This window comes from Vipera ursinii, assembly GCF_947247035.1.
Source record: "Vipera ursinii genome assembly, chromosome: 3".
Lineage (NCBI taxonomy): Eukaryota > Metazoa > Chordata > Lepidosauria > Squamata > Viperidae > Vipera > Vipera ursinii.
Genome location: NC_139516.1, coordinates 170,863,254 through 170,881,160, shown reverse-complemented (window position 1 = coordinate 170,881,160; position 17,907 = coordinate 170,863,254). Strand labels below are relative to the sequence as shown.

Below are 17,907 nucleotides of genomic sequence, written 5' to 3'. Positions count from 1 at the left end.
TCCTCCTCAGATTGAACTCGGCCTCTTTCAGTCTCGGTCCAAATTTGATATTTTCAGATTAGGAAAAAATAATAATTATATACTTTGGTGAGATCAACAACAACAATAACAACCGCGAGCCAGATTAAAGTGGCCTGCGGGGTCGATGTTTCTCTCCCCAATGTGCCCCGTACCTCGCCAGCTGGAAAGAACTTTCTATCCCACCAAGAGCTTCACACTCAAATTGCGGAGATTTAGGGGGAATTAAAAGGGGGCAGTAAGGCCAGGCTGCCCTTCAGCATTTTCCTCCATCCTGCACAACCAGCCTGCTTCTGGAGAAACGGAGCCCTCCAGGATAGACGCAGGAAGACAGCCGAGGGTTGGCTGACTGGGGTGGAGGGTGGGCTTTACTCTCTCCCCCCACCCCCAACCTGCACCATCCGGGCTGAAGCTGATGCCCAGGAGAGAAGAATCCGACTCCATGATATTATTAGTAGTAGTCTTTTGGCTTCGAACCTTTTGGCTTCGATCTACTCAGGGGCCATGTCTTCAGTGCCATAGAGGCACAATCCTCTGGGGAAGAGACGCTGCTGGAGACGCTGGGATAGTCCTGCCTGGCACAACATTGAAGGGACACTCACGTACCGGAGACGGGGAAGAGAAGGCAACCCTGCCAGATTTGCTCGCCTGGATTGTATGAGGAGGGGGCGCAGCAAGTTGGGGGATGATCGGGCCCCGGGGCGGGCCACTCTTGAACTGATCGCCAAGCCTCCGGAAAGCAACCCCCTCTACGGTGACGGGGTGATTGTCGGGGACCTCCTCTCTCGCGCTGGATCTTGGCGTTGGAGCTCTCTTTCTCCATGAGCCCGGGGTGAACAGGTGCCCCGGAGGTGTGGGGGATCCGTCCCCGAGTCCGCTTGGGCTGTGCGTGTCTCTCAGGGCGGATTATGGAGAGCGGTGACCGGGACATGTATCGCCAGTTTCAGGACTGGTGCCTCAGGACTTACGGGGACTCGGGCAAAACCAAGACGGTGACCCGCAAAAAATACGAGCGGATTGTCCAGCTCCTGAACGGCTCCGAGACGAGCTCCACTGATAACGCCAAATTTAAATTCTGGGTCAAATCCAAAGGCTTCCAGCTCGGCAGTCCGGACGAGGTCAGTGGTGGTGGTGCTGCTGGTGGCGGAGGGATGCAAGTGCTGTACGTGCCGGTCAAGACCACGGTTAGTAGAGAAATTGTCTGCCTTGTTATTTAGCCACATCGGGGAGGAAGAGTAGGGAGCCGCCGCCGCCGCCGACACATAGCTGCCACCTCCACCCCCGAGTTGGCTCAGGCTGCTCTCTCTCCTCCCTCCCTCCTTTCTGAAATCTCTTCCTCACCACCCCTCCCGCCCATGTTGCGTTTGCCTGGCACCTTCTCCGCTGCCGAGGGCTTTGTGATCCTTCCTTGCTTTTACGTTGCAAGTGCACAAAACACACCCCTCTACGAAGTCTCTCCGGTTCCTTTCTTCCTTTCTTCTTAACGGGGGGGGGGCGGGGGAGGGAGGAGGAGCGGAACGAGGAAAAGGGGAAATCTTATTTCGTCCCCTAAACTAAAACGGACGTGTGTGTTGTGTGTGTGTCTCTGTGTGTGTGTGTTGGTGAGTCCTGTAGTTGCGCACTACCCATAAGACTATTTCCGATCTACAGAGCGCAGGAGATTCTTATTAGCACCATACCAAACGGTCGGGGTGATTTGGGGTTTCCCTAGAATATCAGCTCTCCCCTTTCATTGTTAGCTCTTATCCCCTGAGCGGAAGAAACGTGCCTGGCTGGTTGCCCGTGGAAGCGGAGGGCAGGCTAATCAACAAAAGAGCCACGGGCTGGCTCATGACCGAAGGGGAATTGGTCTCTCGTGCGCTCGCTCTCAACAGAGCCAGCCCAGAAATGTTGGGAGCCTTGCAGAGGTGGAGGGCATACAATAAGAGCACCGGGGCTGAGATGCTAGGCTGTGGAGGTGACAAAAAGCCTCATTTCCTATTTCAGACGATGGAAATTGGTGGTTACAAGTAGGTTTATGTTCTCCTTTGGGTATTTCTTGCTTTCTGAGCCTCTCTGCAAGCCTTCTTTTACTCCAATGTGCACACTTCTATACTTTGATATTAGGATCTGGGTTTTGTTTAGAGCAATGTTAAGTTGGGCAAGGATTTGGGGTTCTTTTTTTCCTGATTGACAGGGGAAAAGGTTTTTAAATGAGGCGTTAAATTGTAGTGGAGATATGCAGAGGAAAATGCCAGAACCTTATACCTCTGCAATAGTATATCATGTGTATATGATTGCATGTATGTATGTATGTATGTATGTATGTATGTATATGTGTGTGTGTGTGAGATTTACAAAAGAAGTATATTAAATGACTTAAAATGAATAGACTACAGATTACTTAAGGCACTGTTTATATTTACTGCCAAGTAATATGAAAGTTTTGTGGATCTGGGGCAATTCACCAAAATTATTTTCTATAAACTCATTAGATTATACCCAATATTATAATAGCTATTACATTCAGTATAAACCTTTGAAAAGCCTTTAGTATCATAAAACTGTAGTATGAAATATAGGAAAATACATAATTCCCTATGATCTTTTTAGATAAAGGTTTGTAAGTGTCATCTTATTTCTGACAATGACTCAAAATGGAGCATAAAATTCATTTTGACAAAAGAACTCAGAAGAAAGAATCAATTTTGATTCCCCTTTACAATATAGCATGTTTAACAAAATTAGTAGTATTTTTGGTTTTATGTGTAACTATTAATAACTATTCTGTTTCAAGTGTGGTGCTTTACAAGCTTGAATAACTTAATTCTTTTGGATTCTGTTTACAATCATTCAGTTAGACTTTTTCTTGATATACTGTATTAATCTAAACATTTTACTTATTTGCTTGAATTAGCAAAGCAACAACTCTTAAGATACATTTCTACATAATCTTTTAAATGTTTGTATTGTGATCCTTTGCATGTCTATTCAAAGTTCAGTTTCCTCCTATGTAAGGGTATATACAGGATACTATCCACAGTCTTGGAAAGTGATCAGCACATACAAAATTCATAATTCTCATAATGTTTTTGGTGTACATTCAGTGGCATCATGCAATGAGGGGCTTGCATGACATGTAGGAAAGTTCACTGAATAATCTGCAGATTGCATTACTTTTTACTATGGCACATCATTCCTTGACCAAGTAAAATCTTCAATTTTGAAAACTGGATCCAGGCTCAAAGCAGAGGCATTTAAATCAATGAAATACTCAAGGAGAAGCTTCATTTTATAGTGCCAATCATGCTTTTTACTAACTCAGGCCAGTATTTGTGGCTCTATCTGCAGAGGATACAGAAGTGGCATCTGAATTAGACGACTGTAATTAGCTGTAAGTACTGTAGGATAGACATTGGCCCAGAAATTTCAGCATGTGAAAATTGTAGCTAAGATTTTATGCACTATTCAGTATATGTAACTTCTATACTGTAGCAGATATACTAGCTACTACAACATTTCTGGGTCCAATTTAAAGTGCTGGTTCTCACTTTTGAGCCTTAAAGAGTTGGAACTTGGAACCCCCCAAATGTGCTTTTACTAGTGACAACATGCTTGATTTGTAAAGTCAGGAACAGAGGTCCTTGCTCTGCATCATCATCATCATCATCATCATCATCATCATCATCATCATCGAAGTTGGAACGGACCTTGGAGGTCATTTAGTCCAACCCCCTGCTCAGGAAGGAAACCCTATACCATTTCAGACAAATGGCTGTCCAGTCTCTTCTTAAAAACTTCCAGTGTTGGAGCATTCACAGCTTCTGGAGGCAGATTGTTCCACTGGTTAATTGTTCTAACTGTCAGGAAGTTTCTCCTTAGTTCTACTTAGGGAAGATTAACTTAGGGAAGAAGATCTTTTCCATATTGTTTCCATACTTATTGATCCACTTGCTAGCTTTCAAGAAATCTTATGCATTTATTTTTCCAAGCATATCCCAAAATGAACTTTATTCCTTGATCTGATATCTAATTGTATTGCTCTTAATTTGTGCTTCATTTCTTTTACTAAATCAGTTTCTGTAAATTGGACTATTATTTACAGAGACACTACTGAACACCCCCAGCCACCACTTCTAACCATTTCTCTAAGCACAAGATTTGGTCAAGGACTACTTTATCCTTTGGTCTACTTGAGACTTTCAGACTAAGTAGAAGAAAAAGAGTTAAAATAGTTTTTTATATTTAAATAAAATGAATTAACATCCCATGGAGACACAGGTCATATTTTGGCCACACTTGAAAAAAAAGCAGTGGTTTTGGCTATATTGCTGTTTATTGATGGTTAACTTCAGAGAGAATTTCAAGTTTCTCTCTCCCACCCCATTCAACTTTATACACTAGCACCATGGACAGATGTTTTAGTCTGCTTAGCAATTTATTCATTATTCATTCCAGTAACCTAGAGTAGTCATAAGAAGAGTTTAATCATTTAAATATGCAGTAGTTCTTAAATGTTGATTGTTGCATTATTATTATTACTATAACTTCTAATATTCATAGTGCAGAGAGTGTGTAACTTCAAGCCGTTTAATAAAACTTTTTTTTCACAATTTGAAATGCCATACATAAAAAATAAATATAAAATTAATCACCAAGTATAATTATTATTTAGACATTTCCAGTAATTTTAAATTCTAAAAGCATTTCAAGAAAATTTTAAAAAGTTGAATTTGTCCAGAATTATTTTCTCCTTGAAGCTTTAACATATGTGACTATGCTTTGCTATCAACCAGAGTCCTTTGCTTCTAAAGATTCTATAATCCACTACTGCTGGTAATTAGACATCATTACTGCTGCATTAAAGGCAAAGAGACAAGAGAAGAGGACAGGCTGGGGCTAATTAACTACTTGATTCTAATGAAAGAAAAAGACATTGATAGCAGGTGGGAGTTTGCACCAGGACAGACTAGACACACAGCAATGACTTCATTGAAGCAAGAATGGGTTGCTGTTGTACATTAGCAGGATTTTAATCATCTTATTGATTTCATGGGCAGTGAATGAAACCAAGCTTGATCAAAGTTATCCTCTTATTTGGCTGTTGTATGCCAAGTGAAAATCTGAGGGTCACAAGACCTCATTCAGTTTTATTAATATGCACAGGAAGGGAGTATTTAGCATGTTGATATCAGGATTAATTCATTTTAGTATCTTCGTCTTTTAAGAGCAATAGGGGTTAATCTGTCTTCAAGTCTTCACATCACTCTGTGGTATAGGAAATGCACTCTTGGTCACCAGGCAACAACATCCTGCAATACAGCCATTTTAGGTCTACAGTGGGCCAACACACAGTGGAGTATTTATATGTACAGCTTAGTGAACAATATGCGTCTGCCACTTCTCCCTCTGTTACTGTTTTGTTAGCAACTCCCTTTTGTTAAGCTCAAGCTGCACTTTATTGAAAGGATACAGTGAAAGGATACCTAACAAGAGTTTTACATAAAACTGTTAGGTGACAAAAAATGTCTAATGAAAGACAATAATTACTATGAAGATGCTACTTAGTTGAACCAGTGATTCTGGAGTCAGTGCCTGAAATTGTAGTTTCTTTGAGATTATGAAATATACAATGTTTTGTTTGAAAGCAAAATTGCAAAGATTAAATAATAATGTACTGGTTGAAATAATTTCTACAATTTGAAAAACAAATGTTTATTTAAAACATGAGGCTACAATTAATATTATATTTTACTTCATAAAAATAGTGATGTCAAAGTTGTGGATACTGGATAGTAATAATTATGCAGTAGATTTCTCTACTGATTCCTGTATGTGTGTGTGAATTTATAATGAAGATAAGTTGAACAAAACCTTGAAGTTTTAATTTTAAGTTTGAAATAGGATTTGCCCAACTTTTTTTTCCAGAGCTGTATTTGGGATACAAATATTTTAATTGCCCTTTGGTATGAGTTGTAGTTGGGCTTCTAAACAAAAGACATATATACAAACTGAACACCAATTACATTTGATCTAAAATAAAATCAATCTCTTATCTCTCATTTGGGAGAAAGCCATGTACACTGCCACCTTTGTGTGTGATGCATATGCTTGGAATCATACTACTGATTCAGAAATGAACTTTGCTACAGATCAGTATATTAGACCTCAGCATAAAGCTTTGGGAATGCAGCTTTGCATTATACTTTAAAAAAGAAAAAAGTGATATTACTTGTTCAGTATATGATAAATGGCATGCTCTTGATAATATAAATGCTTAAGGCAGAGTATATGTACTTGTGCCACTAAAGTTAGGCATGTTTTTATTCTGGAGTTTCAGTGATACTATAATGCTACTACAGACACAGACATATTATTAAAACTGGAATTGAAAGTCATGTTCACTTTTATTTAATAATTTATGACAGTGTGAAAGTATGTATCATTAAACCCTTCTCTTTAACTTACACTAATAAATTTAAAGCTTAAATGAAATATATTTGGGGAAAACTGAAGTCTACAAGATAATTAACAAGCCGTTTTGTCATATGATGCATAGTTCATGCTATAAAAAGCAGAGCAATATAATTAGGCAAATTTTATTGGAGATTTGTAACTCTGTATCTTAAAAGTTCACATGTTTATCCTACACTAGCTCAAATAGTGAACACAATTATTGTATCCACTAGATTCTTAACCAGTTGTAATTTCAGTTAGGCCATGTAGATACTATATTTTTTATTTTACATTTTCCTTGAACAGTAATTCAGTAATAATACTCATGTTTTGCAATCAGAAGGTTTCAGTTCAGTCTCTAATGTTTTGAAATAGCTCTGGAAAATTGTTCTGTGCTTTGTCTGAAACCTAGCTGTTGCTATTCAGTATAAATGATGCTAAAATAGGTGAACATTCTGATTTAATGAAAAGGCAGTTTCCTAGCAATTATCATTATTGTGTTATGATTATTTCTGAGTCATTAGTATAGACTAAAAATAAGTTTGGAAAAGGTAGATATTTACAAAAACTGATAATTCAGACAATTGTGTATTTAATGAAAACTCTTTTTGTGCTGAATACTTTAATATAAAACTATGTGTTGTTCAGGATCCAACCTGGGTCAGTCACCGGGGCCAGAGGGTTTTGTCTTTGGAGCGTTGAAGTCGTGCTGGAGCCCATCCTCTCTAGCAGTGTGTGTGCTGTTCTGTGTGTAGTATTTATACGGTGCCTGTTGTATGTGGCTTTTTAGATGCTGATTGGGGTATGTTGATTGGGGTATGTTTAAGTCATTGGTTGTCATTTGCTTGTGCTGCCCAGCCCTTGCCTTCTAAGTACTTGATTTGTTGGTGGTAAATCAGCACTCCTGTTGACTGATGAGTGGCTGGCTTCCCAGACTTCAATCACTTCCCCGGCTGTTTTTATGTCTGCTCATCCAACAATCTTAGTAGCTGCAAAGTTGAATGTGTGTCCTTGTTCATTGAAGTGTGAGGCTATCAATGAGTCTGACTGCTTGTTTGTGTTCTTGCAATCTGGTAGTTAGTTTCCTCCCTGTCTGTCTTACATAGTCACAGAGACAATCCATACAGGGGATTTGGTAGGTTACATTGAAAGTATCTCTCACCTCCAGGCGATCTTTACAATGCATAATTTGTCCTTGTATAGTAGTCTCTGGGAGGAGTGCGATCTCACTGGCAGATCTCAGAAGTTGTATTCTACAGCTTCTGAAATGTTTTTGATATATGGCAGGCTGTGCCATGCCCCTGAAGATGGACTCCAGTATGAGTCCGAAAGCTTGGAAGATAAAAACTCTGGTCCCAATAATCAATCCAGATTGGATCCTGCAGCATTAACCGGGGACAGGCATATTCGCCTTCATTCATATGCAGTGCTTTTTTTCTAAAAAAAAAGGTGCCGGAACTCTCATCTTGGCAGCTGCAGGAGGCGGGGGGGTGGGGGGAGCATTGCTGTGGTCACGGGTGTAAGGGGTGTTGGTGGTGGGCTGCCCCACAGGGTTGGAGCTGGTGCGGCTGGTGCTGTGGGAGCAGTGGGGCCTGCTCTATATGGTGGGGCTGCATGGGGTGGGCGGCAGAGGCGGTGTGGGCTAGGTGATGCAGGGTGGCCACTTAGGCACGCAGGGTGAGGCATTGGTGGCACAGGTCCAGCACCAGGTAGGCCACCAGCTTGGCTAACACAGGTGAGCACAAGGAAGGAGTGCCAATGGACTCCGCAGAACCCACTTCCCACTCCTTGTCCTCTTTTACTTACCTAGTTGAGATAGTGTAGTTGGGCAGCAGGGAGGGATGCAAAGTTCCTGCCAAATTTCCTTCGCTGCAGACAACTTGCCGGTGCAACATTTGCCGGCCAGGTCTTTTGGCACACTCAGCAGCAATTCCTATTGGCTTTCAAAAGCCAATAGGCTTTTGAAAGCCAATAGAGGGAGTAGCATAGCTTGTGCAAAAGCTTTTTTCTTTTTGTGCAAAAAAGGGTGCCGGAATGCCATTCTGAGCGTTCTATGAGAAAAAAAGCCCTGCTTTTATGTTTTAATCTTATGATTTTAAAAATATTGTAAGTTGCCCCAAACTTCACCAGGTGCATACAAATATTATATAATTGATAAATAAAGGTAGAACATATGTTAAATATACATCACATGATAATATGCTTCCCTACAAAGTCAATTCTTGCTCAATGACAGACCAAGGAGTTAACTCAGAAAGGCAAGAGGAAAATCTAGAAGAGGTCTGTGCAACTTGTAGAAGGGAAAGGCCCACACTGATAAATTAAAAATCTTTGTGGTCTGCAAAGAAATGCGGGTGGGCTAATCAATGATTTGGTGACTAGAGGAGCATCCACAGTGTTGGAGCTCGTGGTCATGGTAAGCAATGGAGGCACTAGGCAACATGACTTTCAGGGCAGTGGTGGTGATTTTATTACTTTTTTTAAAAAAAAAGTCTGTGCTCTGTCCAAGGGTACTTGGTAGGCTGCATGTACAGGCCTGGTCTAGAATTTATTTTGGAGCATTCAACTATCTAGAGCAGGCATGTCAAACTGATTTTGTTTGAGGCAACTTCTTATAAAAGAATTGCCATTAATTTGCTTTAATAAAATAATTTAAATCAATTTTTCACTTGATTTCAAATTAAATGAATTATATTGGTTGACAACGAGATTTTTTAGTACAATTGCCAAATGCAATAAACTGGTTTTAGGTATATGTGTGCACTAATTATTTCAACACCAATACATTTTAACAACATATTCCATTTGTAAATGAATGCAAATGCGAATTATACAATTTTTTTGTGCAAAAATATAACAAAATAACAGATTTAAGAGCTGTTATCATTAGTTATCCTTATATAAAAAATAATTCCATCATCCAAAACTTTGTTATACTGTATTTAACAAACAGATGCTTTGGGATTAAAAAAAAAAGACTGACTACATTTGATTGTGTATCACCATGGCGTTAAAAAAAAATTCGAACAGTATATGAAAAATAAAGGTTCCCTAAATGTCTGCTGGCTATATCTATACATTTTCCTTGATAGCATATCACATATAATTGAAAATTATAATTAGTTGTGTGTGCACGTTCAGCAAGTGTGATGTATTTGTGCTGGCATTTCTAGGCCTCTTTCCAACCACATCCAGAAAATTTTGTAACAAACATTGGAATTCTTATTCTGGATCAAACTGCTGTATTGTGATTGATCCCTTTGTTAAGACCCCTGTGCTGGTCTGTATAAGCAGATGTTATCACTGTTAACAGCTCTCTTCCAGATAGCAGAACTCATGAAATACCTTGATCATCCAGAAATACCTTTATTTGCATGCAGATGAGATTACAGCAGACAAGGTGTAGACAGATGATGTATAGATGGTATTCAAGGTCAAAAGACAGTTATGACTCACAGTATCTGCACGTGTATCTGCCGGTTATGGAGGAGCACGTGTGTCTACCGGCTATGGAGGAGGAGAGTCCTCAGGGAGAAGAAGGAGGAAGTCCATCCCAGAAAGGGGAGGGGTGTAAGGCTCATGATCAGGAGAAGGAAATATGTCATAGGGAAGGAGGGGTTGGCTGACCCAGATAAGATAGCATATTATAATTTCCCAAAACAGCCACGTGGTGGCAGCACACTCCCCGTCTGGTATTTCATAATACCACCATAGAAAATCATATAACGGTAGTTATTCAAATGCAAATACACATTTGTGATTTGCTTGTTGTCATAAAACACCTGAGAGATATAGGAAATAAACCTGAGATATATAAGGCATAAAAACCTGAGAGATATAAGAAATAAACCTGAGATATATAAGACATAAAAACCTGAGAGATATAGGAAATAAACATGCATACATATTGCAATAATAAGAATTGCCATTACAGGCATAAAATAGTCTAAATCAAAGTTCAAATCACTTTTCTTCTTGAAGTCAGGATCCAACCAGGAAAGGTGACGAGTTCGGTCCTCGAGGCAAAAGCAGGACAAGCTCTGTGATGGGTCTGATGACAGTTTTTGGTGCCTTTCAATTCTTGAGCTTGTTGGTCCTTGAGCAGAAGAAGGTCTCTAAGTTGGGGATTGGGGTGAAGATGAGACATTTGAGACTGGAGCATGATTTAGTTGCTCCCTGCCATGCTGCTCCCCGCCATAATTTGAAGCAGGGTTGGATGTAGGTGGTTGCTGTGGATTGCCTAGCACAGGGGTCGGCAACCTAAAAAAGAAAAAGAGCCACTGGGAACCGGTTCCATCACAAATTAAAAAAAGAGGGAGCCGCGTGCGTGTGTCCATGCACGCGCATGCGCAAAAAGGTTTTTTGCGCATGCGCGGACGCACGCGGCTGCCATTTTTTAAAAAATGAGATGGAACCGGTTCCCGGTTGCCCGATGGCGACGGCCCGTCTGCAAAGCTGCCGCTTTCGGCAGCTTTGCAGACGGGCCGTGGCAGCTTCCTCAAAGAGCGGCGCCCCTGCCCATTCCGAGAGGTGCGCGCGCACCTCTCCGAACGACCGGAGGTGCGCGCGCACCTCCCCAAACCTTTGGGGAGGTGCGCGCGTACCTCCGCGCGAACGGGCAGCGGTGCCGCTCTTTCAGGAAGCTGCCGGCAGGTTCCTGAAAGAGTGGCACCGCTGCCCGTTCGCGCGGAGGTACGCGCGCACCTCCCCAAAGGTTTGGGGAGTTGCGCGCGCACCTCCGGTCGTTCGGAGAGGTGCGCGCGCACCTCTCGGAATGGGCAGGGGTGCCACTCTTTGCGGAAGCTGCCGCGGCCCGTCTGCTAAGCTGCCGCTTTCGGCAGCTTCACAGACGGGCCGCGGCGGGCTTCCTGAAAGAGCGGCACCGCTGCCCATTCGTGCGGAGGTACGCGCGCACCTCCGGTCGTTCGGAGAGGTGCGCGCGCATCTCTCGGAATGGGCAGGGGCGCCGCTCTTTGCGGAAGCTGCCGCGGCCCGTCTGCTAAGCTGCCGCTTTTGGCAGCTTCACAGACGGGCCGCGGCGGGCTTCCTGAAAGAGCGGCACCGCTGCCCATTCGCGCGGAGGTACGCGCGCACCTCCGGTCGTTCGGAGAGGTGCGCGCGCACCTCTCGGAATGGGCAGGGGCGCCGCTCTTTGCAGAAGCTGCCGCGGCCCGTCTGCTAAGCTGCCGCTTTCGGCAGCTTCACAGACGGGCCGCGGCAGCTTCCTCAAAGAGCGGCACCGCTGCCCATTCGCGCGGAGGTACGCGCGCACCTCTCCAAAGGTTTGGGGAGGTGCGCGCGCACCTCCGCCCATTCGGGGAGGTGCGCGTGCACCTCTCCAAACGGGCGGTGCCACTCTCCATTTGGAGAGGTGCGCGCGCACCACTGCCCGTTGGAAGAGGTGCGCGCGCACCGGGCGGCTGGGAGCCGCAAGAGACGGCTCAAAGAGCCGCATGCGGCTCCGGAGCCGCGGGTTGCCGACCTGTGGCCTAGCAGGATGCATAGCTGTAGTGTGCCTGTTGCTATTGCATTCTGTGCACTTGAAAAAGGTTTTGCAATCTTTAGCAAAATGGTCATATGAAGCACAGCACCTGTAGCATACTCCAAGTTTTTGAAGAACCTCTTTCCGCTCTTGTACAGTCATTGCTCTAAGCTCACGACATTTTCTAAGAGGGTGAGGTTTTTTGTGAATAGGACACTGACGATTAGGATCTTCATGCCCACCACCTGAATCACTCCATTGAGGAGGAGATGGTACAGGAGGTGAGATGTCCATTTTTCTTGTAAGCACAGCTCCACGTGAGTCTCTGTGTTGAGCTGCTGTGTCAATATACCTTGGTGATGATGATGGAGCAGGCACACTGGATTGAGGGTAGTTGAAGCTGGGATCATTTCTTGTCCAGGCATGTCTGCTGATGAACCTTGATGATGATGATGGGGCAGACACACTGGACTCAGGATAGTTGAAGCTGGGATCATTTCTCGTCCAGTTGTGTCTGCTGATGAACCTACAAAAATATGAGAATGGGGGAAAGGAAACATTATGGCATAGTTTGAAATCTGAGCCTTGCTGTGTCCATTTCTCCTGCAGGTTGTATGGCAGTTTTGACACCACTGGATTGACACCGTGGGAGGAATCCAGGTAGCTCAGACCAGTTAGATGTGGGTCTGTTTTTGCCAATTCTAATTCCATGAGGAGATCACTTAGTCTTTGAAGCTTGTAATTGTCTTTGTTGCCTATCTTTGGAAAGTTTTGTAGTCTTTTGAATAAAGCATTCTCTAATGCTTCTGGGCTTCCATAGGTTTGTTCAAGTTTTGCCCACGCAGCAGTGAGACCTGCATCTGGGGAGTCAACATGTACTGTTCTCAGTCCTTGAACATGATCTGCAGATTCTGGGTCCAGCCACTTTATGAGTAGATCAAGTTCCTCCCTGGTGTTGAAGTTGAGATCAGCAATAGCAGCTTTGAAGGTTGCTTTCCAGGATCTGTAGGTCACTGGATGGTCATTAATCTTTGAGAGGCTAGAGTTGAGGAGCTCTCGGCGAATCATGTATCTGGCATGGTCAAAACGGTCTGACCCTTGATGCCAAAGAAACTCGTGGGACCCCTTGGGTGTGAAAGTTCTCTGGTGAGAATGATGTTGCAAGAGCATTCAGCTGTGGTGTAGTCCCTAAGGCTTGTGCTGGCTGTCAATTCAACCGTTGTCCATTGCTGGAGGTTACGTTGTCATTGGCAAGAGGTGATGCAGTTTGAAGTGTTGGCGCACCTGTGTTGTGGTGTTGAAGAGGTGCAGGCTTTTGCAGGCTTGGGGTCTTTGTGTTGTTCATAGGAAGTACAGTTGACGCACCTGCGTTGTAGTGTTGAGGTGCAGGCTTTTGCAGTTCTGGGGTCTCTGTGATGTTCATAGGAAGTACAGTTGATGCACTCGTGTTGTGGTGTTGAAGAGGTGCAGGCCTTTGCGGTTCTGGGGTCTCTGTGTGGTGAGTCAGGACAGCGTTGTTCGTGGGAAGTACAGAAGATAGCTCTGCATCGTTGCAAACATTATGCTTTAGCACATATTGGCTGGTGTGTTCCATTGGATCTTCCACTTCTATTGGGATGGAACAATCCACATTGGTGCTTTCCTTCATCGCCTGTTCATAGGCCTTCAGCTTTGCTCGGGTAGCTGCCTCCTCCCTTTCCATTTGCAGAACCTTTATTTTGTATTCCGACTCTGCTTGGTGGGCTTTGTTCTGAGCTTCCACCTCTGCTTGGCGGGCTTTGTTCTGAGCTTCCACCTCTGCTTGGCGGGCTTCACTTTGGGCTTGCATCTTTGCTTGGTGGGCTTCCTCCTCTGCTTGGCGGGCTTTGCTTTGGGTTTCTATTTCAGCTTCCTTCCTGGCAAAGGAAACTTGCACTTTCTTTTCTTCTGCAAGCGCACAGGCCTCTACTAGCTTGTCATGTATCGTTGAAGCCCTGGAGCGAGAGGATCTAGCAGAATGTACTGTGACTTTAGTTGATGTGAATCTATGGGATCTGGTCTCCTGCAATTCAGCAATACAGATTTCTGCCTTATTCTTTGCATCTTGCACTAGGAGATCTCTTTGCTGTTTTAGTTCATCAATATTGGTTAGTTCTTCTGAGGAATCATCTACATTAGAGTCATTCAAAAAAACCTGTGTATTTTGCAGACAGCCGCTGGTAACTTTCATATGCTGCAGATAGATGACCTATAGGGCCTCTTAATTCAACAGGATTATCCTTAAGGCTCAGCAAAACTGACATGCAGTATGCAGTTCTGTTCCATAGTTCTGACAGATTACTGGAAAATTCATCTCTAGTTGCCTCATAATTGTCCCTGAGTTTCTGGGTTGGTCTTATTGTATGCTTGGGTTTTACAGCAGGATCTTTGTACAAATCAGGGTTGTCTGGTCAAACCAGCTCTTCTGAATCAATGGGACATTCCGCCATGGCTAGGATAGATACAGAAAACTTCCTAGGTATTTTTAACTAATTCAGTGAACTTCGCTCTTTGACCAGCAGGGGACGCCTTCTGCGTGGTTAGAGACTTCAGGGAAGTTCACCCTTTAGCCACTAGGAGGCACTCTACATGTGCCTGGGGACAAGCCTTATATTTGCTGAGCAGCCACCGGGGTGCTGCTTGCGTAAGTGGGTACTTCAACAAAGTTCACCCTTTGACCACTAGAGGTTGCTGTTTGGAAGCATGCCTGTTATTTGCAGATCAGCCACTGGGGAGTGCGCTGTGCTGCATGAACAAATACAAGCCTGTTATTGCCCCTAGCCTTCAATTGGACACAAGGTCAGCCAAATTGTTTCTTAGGACCACAAGTTGTAAGCCGGTCTGGAACTCTTAAGGAACTTCCTGTCCATGTTAAGAGTGTCAACCGTAGGCTGTAAACTGTGCCATTAACGAAGGTTAATTTGCTCCTTGTTCCTTTATTTAGAACTAGCAGAACTGGGTAGGATTGCTTTGCTTTAGGCCTTCAGTTGCTGGTAACTTAACTGTAGGCTTGCTGAATAATCTCCCCTCTGGAGATTCAAAACATATATTTTAGGATTGTTAGCTAAATCACTTGTTTTTTTTCCATATAAAGATGCTTTCATGGCTTGTCATAAGTGTGAATCAATATCTTTCTCTGTCTATACAGCTTCACATGCAGTTTAAATTTTCAGACAGTATAAATGTTTCAGTTTGGCCACCAGAGGACGCTGCCTGCCTTAACATAAATCCAAGCTTGCTGTTTACTTTCTGCATTCCAAGGGTAGAGGCTTCTTTCACTCAGCAGTAAACCAGGGGCTTGGTTAGCAAGGCAACTAATTGTTTTATGGCCTTTTTATGGCTGTCTTAGAAGTCTGTTAAACAAAGGGTGTTTAGCAAACTGACAAACTTTTTTTCCCTTTTTGAGTAAAATTCAGCTCTAAACACAAATTGGGTTTGCAACATAGGATATCTGTGATCTTCCCAGTCCAATTTGGGGAAAAGGCAGTTTCCCTTTGGAGAAGACAGACAGGAAATTTTTGGTCCTGCATTTGATTTCATAAAGGCTTGAAGATTACAAACAAACAGTCTCTCTTTGCAATTAGGAACATTTGTAAACATTCAAAGTAGATCTGAGCAGAAATTCATTTGTATTCCAAAGTCTCTCCAAATTACTTTAAGACGCTGGCTAGAAATTCAATGGCAAAGGAGGCCTTTGACTAAGCCTTCTTGCAGATAACATGCACACACATGGATTGCCTTTTAACTAAGCCTGCTTGCAGATAACATGCACACATATGGATTGCAGACAGAAGGAATTCAAATGTCTTTTGACTATTCTGGATCAAACTGCTGTATTGTGATTGATCCCTTTGTTATGACCCCTGTGCTGGTCTGTATAAGCAGATGTTATCACTGTTAACAGCTCTCTTCCAGATAGGAGAACTCATGAAATACCTTGATCATCCAGAAATACCTTTATTTGCATGCAGATGAGATTACAGCAGACAAGGTGTAGACAGATGATGTATAGACGGTATTCAAGGTCAAAAGACAGTTACAACTCACAGTGTCTGCACGTGTATCTGCCGGTTATGGAGGAGCACGAGTGTCTGCCGGCTATGGAGGAGGAGAGTCCCCAGGGAGAAGAAAGAGGAAGTCCATCCCAGAAAGGGGAGGGGTGTAAGGCACATGATCAGGAGAAGAAGGAAATATGTCATAGGGAAGGAGGGGTTGGCTGACCCAGATAAGATAGTATATTATAATTTTCCAAAACAGCCACGTGGTGGCAGCACAATTCTTAAGGCCATGTTTTGTATTTCCCAGCAATCTGTTACTGGAAGGAAAAAGCAATCCCTGCTGTGTTACTGATCCCAGAGAAGCATTTGCATGTATGCAGGTATCCTTAGGGTGCCATAGTTATGGATGAGAAATATTGGTTGCAAAGTTGGCATTTCTGAATGTAATACAGATATTTTGGATTTATTTTTCTTTCTTTGCATGTCTGATATTTTTAAAATGGTATATGCTACTGACTACACTTATGCACATATGTAACATCTTTTGCTAGGATACATGACCACTGCTTTTTCAGAATGTGAAAAGTGAAAGATTGTGACTAAACAAAATTTTAATGTACAGATAATACCACCAGAAATTATTTTAGCCTTTTTAATAAATGTTGTCATTGATGTTAAACTCACCATGGAAAACATCATATATTGTTATGTATATACTAGATTAATTATTTAAAGGCTGAAGTGCAACATAACTAGTTTCTAAATAATCTATTTTTCAAAGCACACAACAGTCCAAACAGTAAAAGTAAAGTCCAAATTAAGAACATTTGATTCTTAAGAATTGTTTAATTTAAAGTGGTTTAGTTGTAATAGAAGGTTAGATTCAAAATAGTTTTCAAGAGTCTGTACAAAAGATATTATTTTTTTCTAGCATCAGCTAAATTAGACATATTACATTGAGAAAAATGTTTGATTTCATTGCAGAGATGTTAACAGAAGAAATAATTATTTTGTTATCTAATTTTACTTTCCAAAAGACTGAAGCAGATGAAAAATGTGAGGTTCTTTCCTGTTGGCTTTTCTTAATTAGCTGTTTTAGATTCTAAAAGTTTAGTTCCCAAAGAAGTAACCCTGTAAATAATTTTAATGTCCTCCTGTAGGGCAGGCTCTTTTATGACTCAAGGACTTCAACTCCCAGAATTCCTGAGCCAGCATGACTCAGCTTGAAAACCTCTCCCTTTCCCCTCAGCATGGCTGGCTCAAGATTTCTGGGAGTTGAAGTCCATGAGTCATCAAAAAGTGCCAAGATTGTCTAGCCCTGCAATAGGCTTTCAGACGGAGATTTTTTTTTTTTTGCAAAAAAAAGGTGCCGGAACGCCGTTCTGAGCGTTCTATGAGAAAAAAAGCCCTGTTCATGTGTATTCTCCCTCTGATTTCAGAGAAAAATCATAATATAGCTACTATGGTTATATTTTGTACCCAATTGTCTCTTGTAGACTCTGATATGGCTATTTCATTGATATTTTCTGATGTAGCTCAACTAGATTTCCAGGATGTCCCAAAGGGGTTTTTCCAAAATGCAAGACTTTCTTGGTTTTTTTTCTTTGAAAACGTTTAACTTCTCATCCAAGAAGCTTTTCCAGTTGCCTTTCAAAAAAAGCACCTTTGGGACAATCATGACCTGGATGATTGAGAACCTACACAGACATTTAGAATTCCATGAATAAAAACAAGACATCATTATTTAATTAAATTAATGCTAAGAAAATTATTGTCTGGCATATTTTTAGAAGTTTGAAAGTCAGGTTTCATATTTCCAAAGAATTCTTGATAAGCATAATATTTCATCTTAAAAATTTTCCTTGCAAAAATTTATTGGGATCAGACATGGATAAAATGCTATTATAGCATTTAGGAAGGCAAAATAAAGTCCAATAAAATTGTAACAATTATGGT

The 17,907-nt window shown here is 42.3% G+C and overlaps 1 protein-coding gene across 3 annotated transcripts in view; it reads left to right on the top strand.

Moving 5' to 3' along the window:
• Positions 1-926: 926 nt before the first annotated feature.
• The window catches only part of NOL4 (nucleolar protein 4), a gene marked incomplete at both ends in the record, with an annotated part of 150,855 nt that continues 133,874 nt past the window's right edge, over positions 927-17,907 (top strand). For all 3 annotated transcript variants that reach the window (XM_083360760.1, XM_083360759.1, XM_083360758.1), the window contains one exon: positions 927-1,202. In XM_083360760.1, coding sequence (XP_083216886.1) covers positions 927-1,202 — 276 coding nt within the window. The remainder of the gene's footprint in view (positions 1,203-17,907) is intronic.